The 18,693-nt window shown below is 42.4% G+C and overlaps 1 protein-coding gene across 4 annotated transcripts in view; it reads left to right on the top strand.

Annotated features, from left to right (window-relative positions):
* Positions 1–18,693, top strand: part of BRSK2 (BR serine/threonine kinase 2) — a 265,934-nt gene that overhangs the window by 199,277 nt on the left and 47,964 nt on the right. For all 4 annotated transcript variants that reach the window (XM_040328495.1, XM_040328498.1, XM_040328497.1 and 1 more), the window contains exons 9-13: positions 1,595–1,626; positions 5,010–5,174; positions 5,551–5,648; positions 5,738–5,888; positions 7,051–7,111. In XM_040328495.1, coding sequence (XP_040184429.1) covers positions 1,595–1,626; positions 5,010–5,174; positions 5,551–5,648; positions 5,738–5,888; positions 7,051–7,111 — 507 coding nt within the window. The remainder of the gene's footprint in view (positions 1–1,594; positions 1,627–5,009; positions 5,175–5,550; positions 5,649–5,737; positions 5,889–7,050; positions 7,112–18,693) is intronic.

Below are 18,693 nucleotides of genomic sequence, written 5' to 3'. Positions count from 1 at the left end.
TAGTGGTCAAGGTGGTAATAAACTGGTAATACAGTGGCTCTTAGGGAAGGACCAGAACATGTGTGGGAAATCAGCAACCGTGCTACTGCACTTCCAGCAATGGGGATAAGCACCTGGGTACATTTTAACAGCTTAACAGCTACCAATTGCAGAAAGGGGTATTCCCAGATTTCTTCCCAATCCTTCTCATCCATGTCTGGAACATTCACCTGCCATTTAGCATTTAGGGCCCGGATTCACAAAGCACTTACGCCAACGTAAATCACTTTACGCCAACGTAGTGCAAATGTGCGCCCGACGTATCTGTGCGCCGTACCCACAAACTAATATACGCCTAGAAACAGGCTTAATCCAGCCGACATAACTTGCCTACGCCGGCGTAGGGTGGGCGCACATTTACGCTGGGCGCATGGTGGCGCTGCCATTGATTAGCCATTCAAATATGCAAATGAGGAAAATATGGCGTTTTACGAACCTGCGCGCGCCCGACGCAGGCTATGAGAGGTGCGCGTAAGTTGTACGTCCGACGTAAAGTTAAGCCCCATAAAGGAGGTGTAACCCAGCAACAGACATGCAAAGGTCTGCACCAAGGAATACAAGCCAGCGTATTTTACATAGTTTACGTTGGACGTGTGTCTGGACGGGCGTAGGTTACGTTGATGGCGTATGCAGTGATCCGGCGTATCTTAGGTAGTTGTTCCGACGTGGTTATGAGCATGCGCACAGGGATGCGTCCACGACACGGCGCATGTTCATTCAACGTACTTGTCTGGCTCTCAAACCATCATTTGCATGGGGTCACGCCTCATTTGCATGGCTTTGCATGGGGCAAGCCCACTCCCACCTACCCCGGCCTGCGCCTTCGAAATCTACGCCACGCCGACGCAGCTTTGGGAGCACTGGCTTCCTGAATTCCATGCTTGCCTCTCTGCGCTGCGTCTGAGTAGCGTACATTGATATGCGCTACGGCGGCGTAATGTGCGCCCGTTCTCTGTGGAACCGGGCCTCAGTCTTCAAGACCTACATGGACTGAAGACAAAAAAGCTTTAAAAACATTGGAAAGAGGCTTGACCAATGAATCTTCACGCAGCAGGGATTCCAAATCTGTTTGTACCAAGGTTCAAAGGTGTAGATCCAAATTAAGAGAAGAAGGCATGGCATAGTCGTAGGTGTCTGAAAAAGTAAAAATTGGGTAAACCATATCACTGTTTTAAATTATTAAAGTACCTTAGCCCCTCACAAATATGTTTAAGTGTTTTTATACTTTTGAGTGCCCACACCCGTGGATCAGGGACAGTCTGAAATTCCGGTAATAACGGAATAAACGGGGGGGGGGCGCTAGGATCCCTGGAGTAGTTACTTACAAGGAATTGCCAAGCCCCAACCACGGTCCTCATGAATAGGTGAGATGGATTGGTGCTCGAATTTCTCTTTAATAGCACATTCACATTATAGCATGCATGGTGGTGTGAAGGAACCCAAAAAGTCTTGACTAGTTCTGTTTTTTTTGTTTTTTTTTAAATCAGTAATCAGTATAACTAAACACAAGACTCTGCAACAGTGTGCATTAGTTCTTTTTCTTTTTCCCTTGCAGTTAGAAACCATACAGAAGCACTCCTGGTACATGTAAGTATACAAACAGTATTAAATGTGAGTAAAATGACAACAAGTCCCATCTGATGGCCAGCAGTACTGTGCGCCTTCAGATTCGCTTTGACCAAGAGCAGCATGCCTTTATCAATTCGCTGGTAAAAGGATGTCCCTGACAGATAAATGTTTCTGAAAATAGGAATATTCACATAAATGAAGATGAATGTAAGTGACAGATTGCTGTGTGTATATTAAGCATAGTGACAGATAGATGGTTGGCAGCTCAGTTTGTACATATAACACATTGACAGATGGTTGCGTGTGACAGACATGTGTACACACATGATGTACAGAGATGCACCAGGGTTGATATTTTTTGCAAAGGAAATTTCAGCTGTTGCCTGTAGCAACCAAATAGATATCAATTTTTTTTCCAGAGCAGGAGAAAGAATTGAATAAGAACAATGTTTTTCCTGGTTCCAGTTTACACCCTGCTATTCAATTCACTAAACTCTAAAGCCCTGTACACACGATCGGATATCTGATGGAATCTAATCCGATGGATTTTTTCGTCGGATATCCGATGAAGCTGACTTTCATCAGTCTACACACCATTGGTCCAAAATCCGACCGTGTCCAACGCGGTGACGTAAAACACTACGACATCTTGAGAAAAATGAAGTTCAATGCTTCCAAGCATGCGTCGACTTGATTCTGAGCATGCGTGGATTTGTGACCAATGGACTTCCACACAGACGATCGTTTTTTTCTATCAGTTTTTTTAATCCATAGGAAAATTTTAAAACATGTCCTATTTTTTTTTAACGATGGAAAACAAACCGACGGGGTCCACACATGATCGGTTTGTCCGATGAAAACGGTCCATCGGTCTGTTTTCATCAGACAAACCGATCGTGTGTAGAGGGCTTTAGGCATGTGTTACTTGTTCATTTTATTTTGGCATGTGGCTGGTAGAGAAATACTCACCTGTTTCCATGTGTTGCTTCCTTGCTGACTGGATGACCAAGATGGTGAGAGACAACTTAGGCCTCGTACACACGACCGAGTTTCTCGGCAAAAACCAGCAAGAAACTTGCTGGGAGATATTTTTCTGCCGAGGAAACCGGTCGTGTGTACATTTTCGTCGAGGAAACTGTTGAGAAACTCGACGAGCCAAAAAGAGAGCAAGTTCTTTATTTCCTCTACGGGAATGGAGAAACTTGCCTTGTCGAGTTCCTCGACAGCCTAACAAAGAACTCGACGAGGAAAACGATGTGTTCCTTGGTCGTGTGTACGAGGCTTAACATTTACTCAACTTTCGGCTAGAGAATGAGCAAGACATGGAAAAAGATGAGTAATTGTTTTTGTTGTTTTTAGTGATTCTGTTGTTGGTGAGTTTTTGCCAGTTACAAGATCTTGTGCCATGGCCCTTAGGCTTTATTAAAGCAGAACTTTATCCATAACAACTTGATAAATATAAAGTTCTTTAGCAAAAAACATACCAAAATTAGTGTGTGCTGTAAATTGCCACCAACATTGTTCCTGTTTCTTCTTGCCTGAGGCTGCCATTTTGCTGAAGCCCAGAGCCGCTGAATAGCAGTAAATCTTCAGGCTGTTAGCAGATCGGCCTCTACAAATTTGACATAGTACCTCAAATAGAGTACAACTGAGCATGTGGAGAGCAGGGTGAGACAGTTTATTACCAGATTTTAACCACTTCACACAAATCACCATACCTGTACGTCTGTACTTTGGCGTTGAATACCCCGGTATTTTCAGAAACTGCGTTCGGTTTTCTATAGGATAAAAGTTGTCTCTGTGGCAGATTCGCCGCAAGATCACTTTTATCAGGGGTGGGTGCGGGCAAAAAAATTACATTTAATTTTAATTTTTATTTTTTATTGCATTTAAGTCTAAATGTTAGATCTTTTGACCCCAGATCTCACATTTAAGAGGTCCTGTCATGTTTTGTTTCTATTACAAGGGATGTTTACGTTCCTTGTAATAGGAATAAAAGTGATCCAATTTTTTTTTTTAAAGGACAGCATAAAAATAAAAAGTAAAATCAATAAGAAAAAAATGTGTAAAAAATTAAAAGCGTCCCATCTCGCCGCGCTCGTGTGCAGAAGCAAACACATACGCAAGTTGCGCCCGCATATGAAAACGGTGTTCAAACCACACATGTGAGGTATCTCTGCGATCATTAGATCGAGAGCATTAATTCTAGCCCAAGATGTTCTCTGTAACTCAAAACTTGTAGAAATATTTAAACGTCACCAATGGAGATTTTTAAGGGCCAAAGTTTGTTGCCATTCCACAAGCAGGCGCAATTTTGAAGCGTGACATGTTGGGTATCAATTTACTCAGCATAACATTATCTCTCACAATATAAAACTAGCTAGCTTTAATGTTGTCTTATTTTTTTATTAAAAAAAGTGTATTTTTCCCCAAAAAATTGTGCTTGTGCTGCGCAAATACGGTGTGACAAAATATTGCAATGACCGCCATTTTATTCTCTAGGGTGAAAAAGTCTTTTTATACACATTTAACACAAGGGGTTAGATAACGAGGTAGGGCTGGCTCCTGGATACGCCCCCTCCCCTCTAGCAACAACCTATCAGACAACCATATAATTAGCATGTTAATTAAGCCCAGGTGACCAGACAGTCCATCTCCGGAGGTCAATGTGATCAGCTTCAATGATCATGTATTGTTCAGAATTAAACAAACTAAGAATAGTCTTTACATATATCCTGGGAGATATTGTGGATAAATATTACTCAATATTACTGTCCCATTTTAAGTAATCCAAGACATGTTTTCTCAGTCACCCTGTGCCAGGGTGGCACAGGGTGACTTAGACATAAGAGGTGCATGGGGAGCTGAAACAAGAATTTCCCAACCTTTCCAAGGGATTCTGGGTTCCATGGGCCGTCACAGTAGCCAATCAGCTTCTAATTCTGATTGGTTTCAATGTGAAGTTGCATCAGATTTTGCACTCAGTTTTAGTAAATCAACCCCTTAGTTTTAATGCTATATCTGCAAAAGGGGCCAGCCTACTGTGATATAGCAGGACTTAATTCAATTTTAAGGAAGCTGTACACAAGGACAAAGATCGTTTTCTTTTTTTTACAAAACTGTAATTTTCAAAATTGATTGGACTCTGGAAACAACTGACACATAAAACAAAAAGGAGAATCTTTATCCTGGTATTTTAGCTGTGAATTCAGACACGTGCCTGTCATTGCAGGGAATAACAGTCACTAAAGGCAAATAATAGTAAATATAGCCAAGTAAACTGAGCCTTATATTCTGTAACCCATCTTAACCAATCAGAAAGCTTGTTTAATTGGTCATGTCGCTTAAATGCTGAAATACGATTGCTCGACAATGAGTTACAATGCCTTTCTTTCTTTCAGAGGGGGGAAGAATGAGCCAGAACCAGAGCAAGCAGTTCCCCGGAAGGTACAGATGGGGTCCTTACCATCTTTAGAGGATGTCGACCCAGATGTGCTGGAGAGTATGCATTCCCTAGGCTGTTTTAGGGACCGGAACAAATTGCTGCAAGACCTGTTGACTGAAGAGTAAGAGTCAAGATCGCTGTGTTTACTGCAGATATGTAGATCTGGTGAACTGTCTGGCAAAGCATCCTGGTACTTTAATTTAGCAACAACTTGCAAGCCTCACGTTACCTACCTCAGGTAGAAGGCAATAAAACTGACATGTGGGTGATGGGAAGAGAGACTTACAGCTGCAGTATGTATCACTATAGGAAGCCAAAAGACTACTGGGGACAATATATACAGGGAAAGCTGTACGGAGCAAGCAGTGGAATTATCAGAGAGAGACATTAAGAATTATATGCAAGCTAAGACAATAAGCAGTAGAATCACATTATTTGTAGAATTAAATTATTACATGCTAGAAGATTTTCTAAAACATTTTCTCCTTGATGATCAGAGAAAACCAGGAGAAGATGATTTATTTCTTGTTACTGGATCGGAAAGAGAGGTATCCCAGCCAAGAGGATGAAGATCTCCCGCCCAGGGCAGATATTGGTAGGATTCCTAATCTTCCAACTCCAGATCCAGACTTCAAGTAGTTTCTTTATATATTCAGTCTGACTCCTTGTCTTATTATCTTTTAGATCCTCCTAGGAAGCGTGTTGACTCACCCATGTTGACTCGTCATGGGAAGAGAAGGCCAGAGAGAAAATCTATGGAAGTTCTGAGTGGAACAGATGGCGGCTCACCAGTACCAGCACGGAGGGCTATTGAGATGGCACAGCATGGCCAGAGGTCAGAAACTGCTTGCTTATATGGACATGGGCATTTGGATGTAATGTTCTTACATACTTTAGACTCCAAGGCGTTCATTTACTAAAACTGGAGAGTGCGAAATCTGGTGCAACTCTGCATAGAAACCAATCAACTTCCAGGTTTTGTTTGTCCAAGCTTGATTGAACAAGCTGAAGTTAGAAGCTGATTGGTTTCTATGCACAGCTGCACCAGATTTTGCACTCTCCAGTTTTGATCAATCAATCCCAAACAGTCCATATTTAGTGAGTCCAAAATTACTAAGGATTCCATCATAATTTGACTGAAAAGTATGAAAAACTGCAGGAGCGTTCTAAAATTCTGGTGTGCATCCACAGGATTGTAACGTCACGGGTCTAACCAGGTGCAAACGTGCAATTTGCATGCACTGTGAGCGCCACGAAGGACCTCTGAAATATAGAAGCCCACTTATTATAAATGTGGACATTGTTTCATTGTAGACCTGGCCATGGCTCGTTTCTATCTAGTTGATAATAACACAGTGAATAAGTGCTTTTTACTAGTCCAGTAGTTGAATGGGGAGCCCATAAATTGGTTTTATGCAGAAGACCTTTCGTGACTTTGCCTGATACTGGGTCTAACTGTGATTACATGAAACTCAGCTAACTAAGAAATAGTACCTGAGATATGCTTATAGGTGGGACCGTGAAATCTGAAAAATTTTTCAGCATAGTTTATATATTTTATTCAGTGATCGGACTGCCTCTATTGTGGTCAAAAGGGTAAATGAGGCACAACATGCACTCCCCACCACCCACCCATTCTCTTTGCTCCCCAACAGTCTGAACAGGCAGCTCCTACAGTAGCACTGCCTGTCCACAGTAAAGTTAAAGCGGAGGTCCTCGAATGCTGCCTCCACCATATTCGGTAAGGGAATCAGGAAGTGAAGCCTTGCGACTTCACTTCCTGGTTCCCTACTGCGCTAATGCGCGAGTCGCGCTGTGCGATCTGAATGGTCCCTGTTGTCTTCTGGGACCTGTGTGTCTCCCAAAAGACAGCGGAGGGGAGCCGGACATGGCGTAGATACCCGCAGATAATGCTACAATCTATGCATGGAAGTGGTTGCAAGTACCTGTATCTGCAGATAAACCCACAATTCTAAAAACAGATTATGTTCTTCCAGGTCGCGGTCTATCAGTGGTGCTTCTTCAGGACTTTCCACCAGCCCGATCAGTAGTCCCAGGGTAAGTGTTTTTAACCCTTTATCCCAACCCAAGTTTACCCCCTCCCATCCCTTCCTCCCAGTATTTGGGTAAAAAACAGGGTGATAGCTCTTCCTTAGACTACCCTGTGCTGCATGCAAGTGCAGTTATGTTTTAAAACTATAGGTGCCTCTTTTCATTTCCCTGTGCTTCTGTTAATCTGCTTTATTACATGCATTGAATAGCTGTTTGTATGTTTGACATATTATTAAACCTATGCACAGATGCAGATGATGCCTGATAAATTAAATTCTGTACTTGGTTGTGTATTACTGATCTTGACATTTTTCATTTTGAAGATGCTACAAAAGTAAGGTGCTGTAATTCTGATAAACAAATGTAGATCAATTCCCAACTCCTTATCAACACAAAAGACATTATAATTTCAATAGTTGGCCATATGATAAAAAATAAATGATACAACTAGACACTGTACTGAGCGGTACTTGCATTTAGGTCAGGGGCATTGCTAGGTGGCAAAAAGACCAGGGGCTTCAGCCCGAAGTCCAAGGCCGGAAACAGGGGGGGGGGGGTGGTTGTTTGTGATGGAGGCTTTTTTTTTGGCTGGGCTGTGACCTAACTGACCTACATACACTGACAGTAGTGACCTACATACACTGACCTACCTACACTAAAGGTAGTGACCTACATACACTGATCTACCTGACCTACCTGACCTACATACACTGACGGTAGTGACCTACATACACTGACGGTAGTGACCTACATACACTGACCTACCTACACTGACATACACTGACCTACATACACTGACATTTATATACACTGTCTCTGACCTACCTCAGCTCAGCCGTGGTGTGCGGTGTCACTGCAGGCATTCAGTCATTCCGTCAGTCATCCGAGGAGGAGAGGAGTGCCAAGGAGGAGACGAGAGCCGGGGAGCCTGGAGGGGAGGAGAGCCGGGGAGCCTGGAGGGGAGGAGAGCCGAGGAGCCTGGGGGGGAGCCTGGAGGAGAGCTGAGGAGAGCCGGCCCGAGCACCGAGCGGGATGTGGTGCGGCGGCTGCATTGTAATTCCCACCTTCTGGAGCCTGCAGTGCCGCAGTCCCAGCATTGGACCAGTGGGACATCCATCATAGGCGTTGCGCAGGCTCCAGAAGGCGGGACCTGCTATGGCACTCGGCGGCGCTCGGGATCGGGAGTCGGGATCGGGAGTCTAATGCTGACAGACCTGTCAGCATTAGACTCTGGGCTTTTCGGGGTCACATCCGGGGCTCCAGCCCCCCCTAGCCACCCCCTCCTGACGCCCCTGATTTAGGTCATATGAATTCAGGGAGATATGCCCCAAATGCAGAAATTCTGCATTCCATGCATATGTCCCTGAATGCATTTTGTCCAAAATGTGAGTACTGTTCTGTACAGTGTCCAACTGCTTCCAGACACTGCAAACTTTAGAAGACATAAATTCAAAGTTTTGTAAAATCGGAAAATTGGAACATTTGTAAATTCGAAAATCTGAAATAATAACTAACTATTAAATTATAGATATTGTAATTTTCTTTCAAATTTGGCTGTTAGTGATAGTAACAAATACGAATTTATCCGAATTTATCCGAAGTTACGAATTATCCGAAATAACGAATGCCGTATCTAAATGATTGGAACGTAACAAATTAATAATAATAAATATTAATAAAAACCTTTTATTATTTATTATTAATTTGATCCATTCCATTTGTTTATATGCGGCATTCGTTATTTCAGATATTTCGGATAAATTCATATTCGTTATGTTCACTAACAACCAAATTTGAAAGGAAATTCTAATACCTATAATTTAATCATTAGTTATTATTTGGAATTTTTGGATTATCGTTCTTTCGGATTTTCTTTCTTATTTTTGAATTTACGAATTTTCAAATTTACGAATTGCGATCATAACGAATGACCCCCCAAAAAACAAAAACAAATTAAACTAAAACAAAAACAAATTTTTCAGCAGTGCACATGTCTAAATTTTACCCTGTTGTAGAATTTGATAGGCTGCTAGTAATGCTACACCTGTGCCTTTCAGGTGTGCAAAAACATACAGGTGCGACTATGACTGGCCAAACCGTTAATTGGCTCTGTTTTTGGTCTATTCAGTATAACATTGAAAGCGTTCTTCATCCTGCCAGAAATCTAGTAAACTTCCCACCTGTGCTGCACCAAAATCCTAAAAAATGTATCAGCCATTCCTAATTCATTGTGTGGACTGCAGAACACCTTTCCCATTTGTTATGAAGAAGAGGAGAGAGAGGTGGTGTTCTGTAGTCCTAACACACTTCTTTTCCTAGGACAGAAAGTGTGGCAGGATCATTAGGTTAAAATAAAGAAAAAAAAAATCATAAAAAAATTAAAACACAGCCACCAAATTCAAGGATTGGTAAGTTGAAGAAAAGCTTTACTGGGAGAAATATTTCTATGTTTTTTCTTCAGAGAATGCTTGTTTCCTGGCTGTTACTGACCCCGAAAAAGTATGCAGATCAGGTTTTCTGACTTCACGTGCTCCTTGTTCATGCTATACTAATGCCAGAGTCAGCCAAGCATCTAGCATTTTTTGGAAGGATTGTGGCCTTCAGTTATCTCCCTTTACAGGTTTCCTCTCCTATCCTTTAAGCTCTCTGTGAATGCGATATAGACATTCACTGGCTCAATAACTCAGGCTGCATCTGTATGTGTCCTAGGTTTCTATGTATGTGGTGAGTATGCATGGTGCCGCTAGTGGCAGATGCTGGATAATGTGAATATGTATTAAATTCAATTAACATTCTGAGTGCACTTCTGAGGGGATCTGTAGAGTGAGGCGGCTATAATGGCTATGATTTTCTCCATATCTTCAAATTATTTAGTATTTACTGAGCTCAATGTCTACACGAGTCTTGAGTTATTATGAAATATTATAATATACTGCAATTGGAAATAATTGGAAATAAACAATGTGCAGTGGTTGCCCAAAGCGACTTACCAGCTATCAGTTGTCTGCTGCTGCAGAATTATTAGACATTATTCAGAAATGTAATTGGCTGGTATATCCATCAGCTTTCAATTTCTGCAATTTTTTATTTATTTTTTTCAAAAAGTCTGTGCCTATTTTTAGAGGGTAAAAAAATAAATAAAAAAAATAACAATTTCCATTGTCACATTGGGAGGGTTGTGGATGGGATATGCTGTTAGAATTTTCCAAGCAAAAGTACCCATGGGCAAATTAAGATTTTTTTTTCAGCAGATTATTTTTTATCATTGCCATAGATTTGGCTTTAAAAACGATGACGCTTACCCCGACTTGTTCATTCCCCGACTTGTTCATTCCCCGACTTGTTCATTCCCCGACTTAGTTGGGGTAGGCGGTACACTTTGGTGGGGATTGGGTCAGCCACGCCCTGTGACCTTTGACCTCTGGGAACCCGCCTTCTGACCTTTGACCTCTGGGGGAGGTCCCTGTTCCAATTCCTGAGTCCTAGCCATATTCTACAATGGGAAACCCTAACCCTTACCCCAACCCTAACCCTAACCCCAACCCTACCCCTTACCCTACACCTAAAAAAAATAAACAACATGTATGTTATGTCTTCCTAAAAATAATTTAAAAAATATTTCCTACAGTTAGATGTTTTTGGGCTGACTGCAAGCTACTCAGAAAAATTGCAAAGTGAGTCTTGTCCCCATACGCGCTATTAGATTTTCTGCAGATTTTTGTCTTCAGATTTACCAAAACCATATAATATGATGTCAAACCTTAAAGCCCTGTACACACGATCAGAATTTCCGATGGAAAGTCAGACGGACTTTTTCCATTGGAAATTCCGACCGTGTGTATGCCCCATCAGAGTTAAATCCATCAGAAATGTTGATGAATTCCATCAGAGTTTAGATAGAGAACATGTTCTCTTTTACTCCGATGGAATTCCGTCGGAATTCCGATATGATTTTGGTCAGATAAAGATCTGATCGTGTGTACGGGGCTTAAGAGTTTCAATTAAGAGTTTCAATTTGTATGCAATCAGACAGGCCCTTGTACTACATGGTTTTGGTAAATCTGCAGAAAATCTAATAGTGGTGCTAAAGAGTGTGGACACACTGAGGTCGATTTACTAAAACTGGGGTGTGCAAAATCTGGTGCTTCAGCTTGTTCAAATAAGCTTTGGAAAAAAAAAAAACTGGCAGCTGATTGGTTACTATATAGAGCTTCACCAGATTTTGCCCTCTCCAGTTTTAGTAAATCAACCCACTGAGTTTTCCTCATTAACCCCCTTACAACGACATCTCACACATATGCAACAGCAGGGCAAATGGGCCGCAAATATGTGTTGCTGTCATATTGTGGGACACACTCCATAGATGCCCCCAGAACCATGACCAAGCTGCCACTGGCAGCTCACAGCTAACTACTGCTGATTGCAAGCTGGTAGGTGGGGCTCCCGATGATGTTAGCACTGTGCATCCAACCAGAGTGGCTAGAACGGGAGCCCCGCTTACTGGGCCCCCAATGTCATGCCCCATTTAAAATGCCAGCTCCATCCGACATTACAGGGTAAAGCTACAGCGGAGAAGTCCAGCTTCTAGATATTTAATCTTTTGTTAGGGCATACAGTCTTCCAATCTGGTTTACAACTGATAATGAGATCTGGCAGCAGGGCCAATTATCGTAAACTTTAAGCAAGCAGTCTGTACTTGTACAAGTCGAGCATTGATCCCTGGGTGAATATTGTCTGAAACGTTTGTAGCATTAGTTGCTCCGTCCAGCTTTCAGGCTCTCATAGAGTTTTACATTACATTAGTGGGACTGGACTGTGCTCCTGTACCTTTTAAGTCTAGGATCACACCTATGCGTGTGGCTGTGGGTGAGGGAATCACAGCGATTCTCACACCCGTAGTTAAAGCAAGCTGCTCTTTGGAGACGCCCATTATAAATGGCATCCCCACACATCTCAGCCCCCAGCGCTTTTGCAGGTGTAGGAAATTGCCTAGTTATAAAGACCAATGAGATTTCCGCGTTTTTAAAAAGGTGCATGCATATTTTTTTGCATAAATGCAGGCATGGTAGCCCCTTCATTTGGACAGGGGCTGCAAAAATGCTAAAGTATGAACCTAGCCTTAACTATGGATGAGCTTCGTATTCGAGTCGAACTCATGTTCGACTCGAACATCGTATGTTCGATCGTTCGTCGAAATACGAACAAAACGGGTCGTTCGCACCAAATTCGAGTTACGTTTCACAGAACATAATTCATTGCGGCATCGCTGGCTGATGATTGGCCAAGCATGCACTATGACCCTCATGCTTGGCCAATCACAGCTTGCAAAAAACGGAGAGCCATAATTGGCCAAAGCCAGGGTGGCTTTGGCCAATTATGGCTCAGGGGGTTTAGTACACACCACACACTATAAAAGGCCGCCTGCAGGTCGGCCTTGTGTAGTGTGTTGCGGTGGTTAAGAGAGGACAGAGAGAGAGTCATTTTTTGCAGGTAGATAGAGCAGGCAGGCAGGCAGGCTAATCAGTTAATGTTACAGTGTGTGGAGGATATATATACATCCCAGGTGTTGTACATATATTTATACACTGTATAGTTTAGCTAGATCCGCTCTTCCTAATTTACTGGCAGGCAGGTGATTGTGCTAGCTGCAGTACGTGGTTTATTGCCTGTGTCCTCTGTAGTTTGCACCTAAAGCTACTTGGTGTGTACTGGCCGTGTAATCTGTAGTTTGCACCTAAAGATTCAGGAGCAGTGATTTCAATGATGCTTAAATGAAAAAAAAACATGAAAAATTAATTTAAATATTGTACCTGCTGGGTGTCTATAGTATGCCTGTGAAAACGTCTTTGAGAACCCGGGTCTTGCCCAAGGGAACATGTATCAATGGAAAAAAAGTTTTAAAAACGGTCGTTTTTTCAGGAGTCGTGAAAAAAACGACTGTTTTTAAAACTTTTTTTCCATTGAAACATGTTCCCTGGGGCAAGACCCGGGTTCTCAAATACGTTTTACGACAATAGCTTGCATATTAGGCTTTAAAATTAGCACTTTTGAATTCGAACGTTTGAGTCCCATAGACGTCAATGGGGTTCTAAATGTTCGTGCAAACGTTCGGTCTGTTCGAAGGTTCTGGTGCAAACCGAACGGGGGGGGGGGGGGATGGGGTGTTCGGCTCATCCCTAGCCTTAACGCCCAGCGTGCAAGGGGGCTTTATTGAATTAGAATGCTTGTGTAAAGGAAAGACCATCTAGTCTGGTTGTTTGCTCAATTGTTTTGCATATGGTGTAAATTTTTATTAATAATCTGTCACCTTTAAAGTGCACTCAGAATGTGTTATAATACACAAGTGATATAAACTTTGTATGTTTTATATTCTTCTGTACTGCATCAGTAGTGATGTCATCACTTATGCCAAGGGTCTCATAACTAAATACAGAATATGTGCTGCCTATAGCAATCAATTAGGATCTCCTTCACTGCTACAGGCAACAACTCTACAATCCTCTACAATCCTCTAATGCAGTTAGGCCCATTCTGAATTTCTTTCTTGGGTGGAATTGTACCATGAAAGTAGTCCATTTAGATGAACTCTTTTAACAAAGAAGCTGTTAAAAGAAAAGGATACTTGTGTATTATAAGAAATTACGACTCCCATTCTGTAAGGCCATAAGGTTAACAGAGGTCATCAATTTGTGTACATTTTCTTCCTGTCCTGCTGTGATTTTATATATAATTATTATTATTTGTTATTATTATTACTAAAATGAATATAATTGTTATTAAATATAAATATGATCTAATTGCGGGTGACTTCTGATATCCTTGATACTTGATCTATGTATACGATTCACATGATCCAGCAATGCCAGCTTAGTCTAATACGTATTCTGGGTAATACCATTATCCATGCTTCTGGTTTCCTATAGTGCGTGTTTTAATATAGCTACATGCAACATTTTGACATTATTTATGTATCAATGCATACACTCAGCAAACCTTGCTTCTTTATTATCTAAAAATGACAAACTTCAAAACTTGTATATTATTTATATAGGCTTTAGGAGCCATGACCTTATCTTTATAAATCTTTTCACCTCCTGATGGAATCTCATGAGAGACATTCAAGGGCTTCCATTGCTGATCTAAAATAAAAATTAGGCACCTATACTGTCATTCTGATTTTCTCTAATGTTTTCAGAGTCACTGTCCCACAGCAGGTATATACAGTGCCTTGAAAAAGTATTCATACCCCTTGAAATTTTTCACATTTTGTCATGTTACAACCAAATACATAAATATATTTTATTGGGCTTTTTGTGATAGACCAACACAAAGTGGCATATACCATATTTATCGGCGTATAACATGCACCCTAATTTTAAGAGGGAAGTTTCAGGGAAAAAAACATATTTTAAATGAACAACTTTGAAGCAAATTAAGGGTCAGTACCCATGAATGTCCATCTGCAACCTGATCAATGTCCTCAATGCAGTCTGATCAATGCTCCCAATGGAGCCTAATCAATGCCCCCCATGCAGCCTGATCAATGCCCCCAATGCAGCCTGGTCAATGCCCCCAATTCAGCCTGATCAATGTCCCCAATGCAGCCTGATCAATGCCCCCAATGCAGCCTGATCAATGCCCCCAATGCAGCCTGATCAATGCCCCCAATGCAGCCTGATCAATGCCCCCAATGCAGCCTGATCAATGCCCCCAATGCAGCCCGATCAATGCCCCCAAAGCAGCCCGATCAATGCCCCCAATGCAGCCCAATCAATGTCCCCATAGCAGCCCATCAGTGCATCAATGCAGCCTGATTAATGCTCCTTTTTTTTTTACCTTATTTATGCAGCCTGAACTTCAAGAAATCACAGAGCCATCATCTCCTGTTTAATCGGCTCTCACACACACAGTCCCGCCTCCGCCATCGGCATTGGACCAGCTCCTGTGATAGACAGCACATTGGTCCAATGCGAGTGGCAGAGGTGGGACTGTATGTGTGTGAGACTTGAGAGCCGACCGAGAGCTGAGTTAGATAGAGCCTAGTAAACAGAGTAAACAGGAGATGACGGCTCGTGGATTCCAGCGGCGCTCGTCCCCCTCCTTCCCCTCTGAAGTACGCTGTCAGCATATAACACACACCTGTGACTTTCCCCTGATTTTCAGGGGGAAAAAGTGTGTGTGTTATATGCTGATAAATATGGTAATTGTGAAGTGGAAGGAAAATGATAAATGGTTTTCAACAATTTTAACAAATAAATATCTGAAAAGTGTGGCGTGCATTTGCATTTAACCCCCTTTACTCTGATACCCCTAACTAAAATCTAGTGGGAACAATTGCCTTCAGAAGTCACCTAATTAGTATGTGTAATTTAATCTCAGTATAAATACAGCTGTTCTGTGAGGCCCTCTGAGGTTTGTTAGAGAACCTTAGTGAACAAACAGCATCATGAAGGCCAAGGAACACACCAGATAGGTCAGGGATAAAGTTGTAGAGAAGTTTAAAGCAGGGTTAGGTTATAAAACAATATCCCAAGCTTTGAAGATCTCACAGATCACTGTTCAATCCATCATCGGAAAATGTAAAGTGTATGGCAAAACTGCAAACCTACCAAGACATGGCCGTTCACTTAAACTGACAGGCTGGGCATTAATCAGAGAAGCAGCCAAGAGACCCATGGTAACTCTAGAGGAGCTGCAGAGATCCACAGCTCAGGTGGGAGAATCTGTCCACAGGACAACTATTAGTCGTGCACTCCACAAATCTGGCCTTTATGGAAGAGCGGTAAGAAGAAAGTAATTGTTGAAAGAAAGACCATTTACAGTTTGCGATAAGCCATGTGGGGGACACAGCAAACATGTGTAAGAAGGTGCTCTGGTCAAATGAGACCAAAATGTAACTTTTTGGCCTTAACTCAAAACGCAATGTGTGGCGGAAAACAAACACTACACATCACCCTGAACACACCATCCCCACTGTGAAACATGTTGGTGGCAACATCATGTTGTGTGGATCAGGGTTTGACAAATTTGCTTGGAATCTAGGAGCCAGCTAAAAAAGTTAGGAGCCAGAAAACACATCCATCCCGCCAAGCTTGCACGCAGAAGCGAACACATACGTGAGTAGCGCCCGCATATGTAAACTGTATTCAAACCACACATGAGAGGTATCGCCGCGATCGTTGGAGCGAGAGCAGTAATTTTAGCTCTAGACCTCCTCTGTAACTCAAAACATGCAACTTGTAGAATTTTTTAAACGTCGCCTATGGAGATTTTAAAGGGGAAACGTTTGTCGGCATTCCACAAGCGGACGCAATTTTGAAGCGTGACATGTTGGGTATCAATTTACTCGGCGTAACCATATCTTTCACAATATAAAAAAAAATTGGGATAACTTTACTGTTGTCTTATTTTTTAATTAAAAAAAGTGTACTTTTTCCCAAAAAAAGTGCGCTTGTAAGACCGCTGCGCAAATACGGTGTGACAGAAAGTATTGGAACGATCTCCATTTTATTCTCTAGGGTGTTAGAATAAAAAAATATACATAACGTTTGGGGGTTTTAATTAGAGGGAAGGAGATGGCAGTGAAAACAGTAAAAAAACACACATTAGAACTGCTGTTTTACTTGTAATGCCAACGGCCACCACCAGATAGCGCAAAGTCAAAGAAGGCAGTTTGGGCATTGCCGCGGCCTAAATTACTGGCTGTCGTGGGCCCGCCGCGATCGCGCAGCGGTGGAGGTGGGGGTGCACGGAGACACAGGATCCTGTGCCTCCGTGCGCCCCCACCTCCCCCAACGGGCGATCGCGCCGGGCCCACGACGGGCGGTAATTGAGGCCGTGGCTTTGCAGCCTTCTAGGCCGCAAAGCCGCGGCCTCAATTACCGGCGGGCGCGGGCGCCAGGTCACAATTTCTTGTCGCAATTGCGACCTGGCGCCCGGATTTTGTCGAAGCCTGGTGTGGATGCTTTTCTTCAGCAGGGACAATGAAGCTGGTCAGAGTTGATGGGAAGTTGGATGGAGCCAAATACAGGGCAATCTTAGAAGAAAACCTGGTAGAGTGTGCAAAAGACTTGAGATTGGGGCAAAGGTTCACCTTCCAGCAGAATAAAAACCCTAACCATACAACCAGAGCTACAATGGAATGGTTTAGACCAAAGCATATTCATGTGTTAGAATGGTCCAGTCAAAGTCCAGATCTAAATACAATTGAGAATCTGTGGCAAGACTTAAAAGTTGCTGTTCGCAGACGCTCTCCATCCAATCTGACAGAGCTTAAAGGGGTTGTAAAGGAAAAAAATGTTTTTCATAATAAGCATCCTTTACCTGCAGACATTCCTCTTTTCACTTCCTCATTGTTCGTTTTTGCTCAGAAGTTGCTCTATTTCTTCTCTGTTCTGTTCACTTCCTGCTTGTCTGATTTTACTGACCACCGTGATGGGAGGCTTTACTGCGGTGGTCAGTAACGTGCTCACCCCCTCCTGGGAACTACATCTATGTGGCAGGACGCTCTCTCTACGTGTTAGAGACTTTAAGGCGGTATGAATTACCGGGCGTGCCGCAATGCATACTGGGAAATGTAGTTCTTACACGAACGAGCGCCGCAAACCAGGGAGTGAATGAGAGAACAGAAACTAGAACGCCGGAGGTGATATAGATGAAGGAATTTAATGATTATTTACAGAATGTCTGTCTACCTTGCAGACATTCATTTTAGGCAAAAAAACATTTCCTTTACAACTCCTTTAAAGCTATATTGCAAAGTGGAATGGGCAAAAATGTACAAAGCTGGTAGAGACATCCCCAAAAAGACTTGCAGCAAAAGGAGGTTCTATAAAGTATTGACTCAGAGGGGCTGAATAGAAATGCACATCACACTTTTCACATATTTGTTTGTAAAGAATGTTGAAAACCATTTATCATTTTCCTTCCACTTCACAATTATGTGCCACTTTGTGTTGATACATCACATAAAATCCCTATAAAATTTTAATTTTTGGTTGTAACATGACACAATTTGGAAACTTTCAAGGGGCATGAATACTTGTTGAAGGCAATGTTATAGGGAGGGACTTTACATGCTGCATGCTTGTTTTTAGGTCTGTGACTAAAACCCGAAAACCAAAATGCAGCTACTATGAGGGCCGGTAGCAGAAGGGGACTCTGTACTGGTGTGACTAAATAGATAATAATCTGAGCAGCTGAGCTTTTTCTTAATTGGATACGATGAATGTAGCTTTAGCTGGAAAATGTATTACATTACTGTAAAAGCTATTGTTAATTATTGATTTGGAACAGCATGGGATTCAATAGTTAGACTGCTTTTAGGAGGGCAAGTAGAGAGCCATAGGTGCCTCTAAGGCCCCGTACACACGACCGAGTTTCTCGGCAGAATTCAGCCAGAAACTCGATCGGAGCTGAATTCTGTCGAGAAACCCGGCGTGTCTACACTTTCGGCCGAGAAAGCCGACGAGGAACTCGGCGAGCCAAATAGAGAACATGTTCTCTATTTTCTCGTTGTTCAATGAGGAAAGTTGGCTCGCCGAGATCCTCGGCAGCTTCACAAGGAACTCGACGAGCAAAACGATGTG

This window comes from Rana temporaria, chromosome 11 (genome assembly GCF_905171775.1).
Source record: "Rana temporaria chromosome 11, aRanTem1.1, whole genome shotgun sequence".
In the NCBI taxonomy this organism is placed as follows: Eukaryota; Metazoa; Chordata; class Amphibia; order Anura; family Ranidae; genus Rana; species Rana temporaria.
The sequence above is the reverse complement of the archived record's forward strand: the minus strand, read 5'-3'. Positions and strand labels throughout refer to the sequence as shown.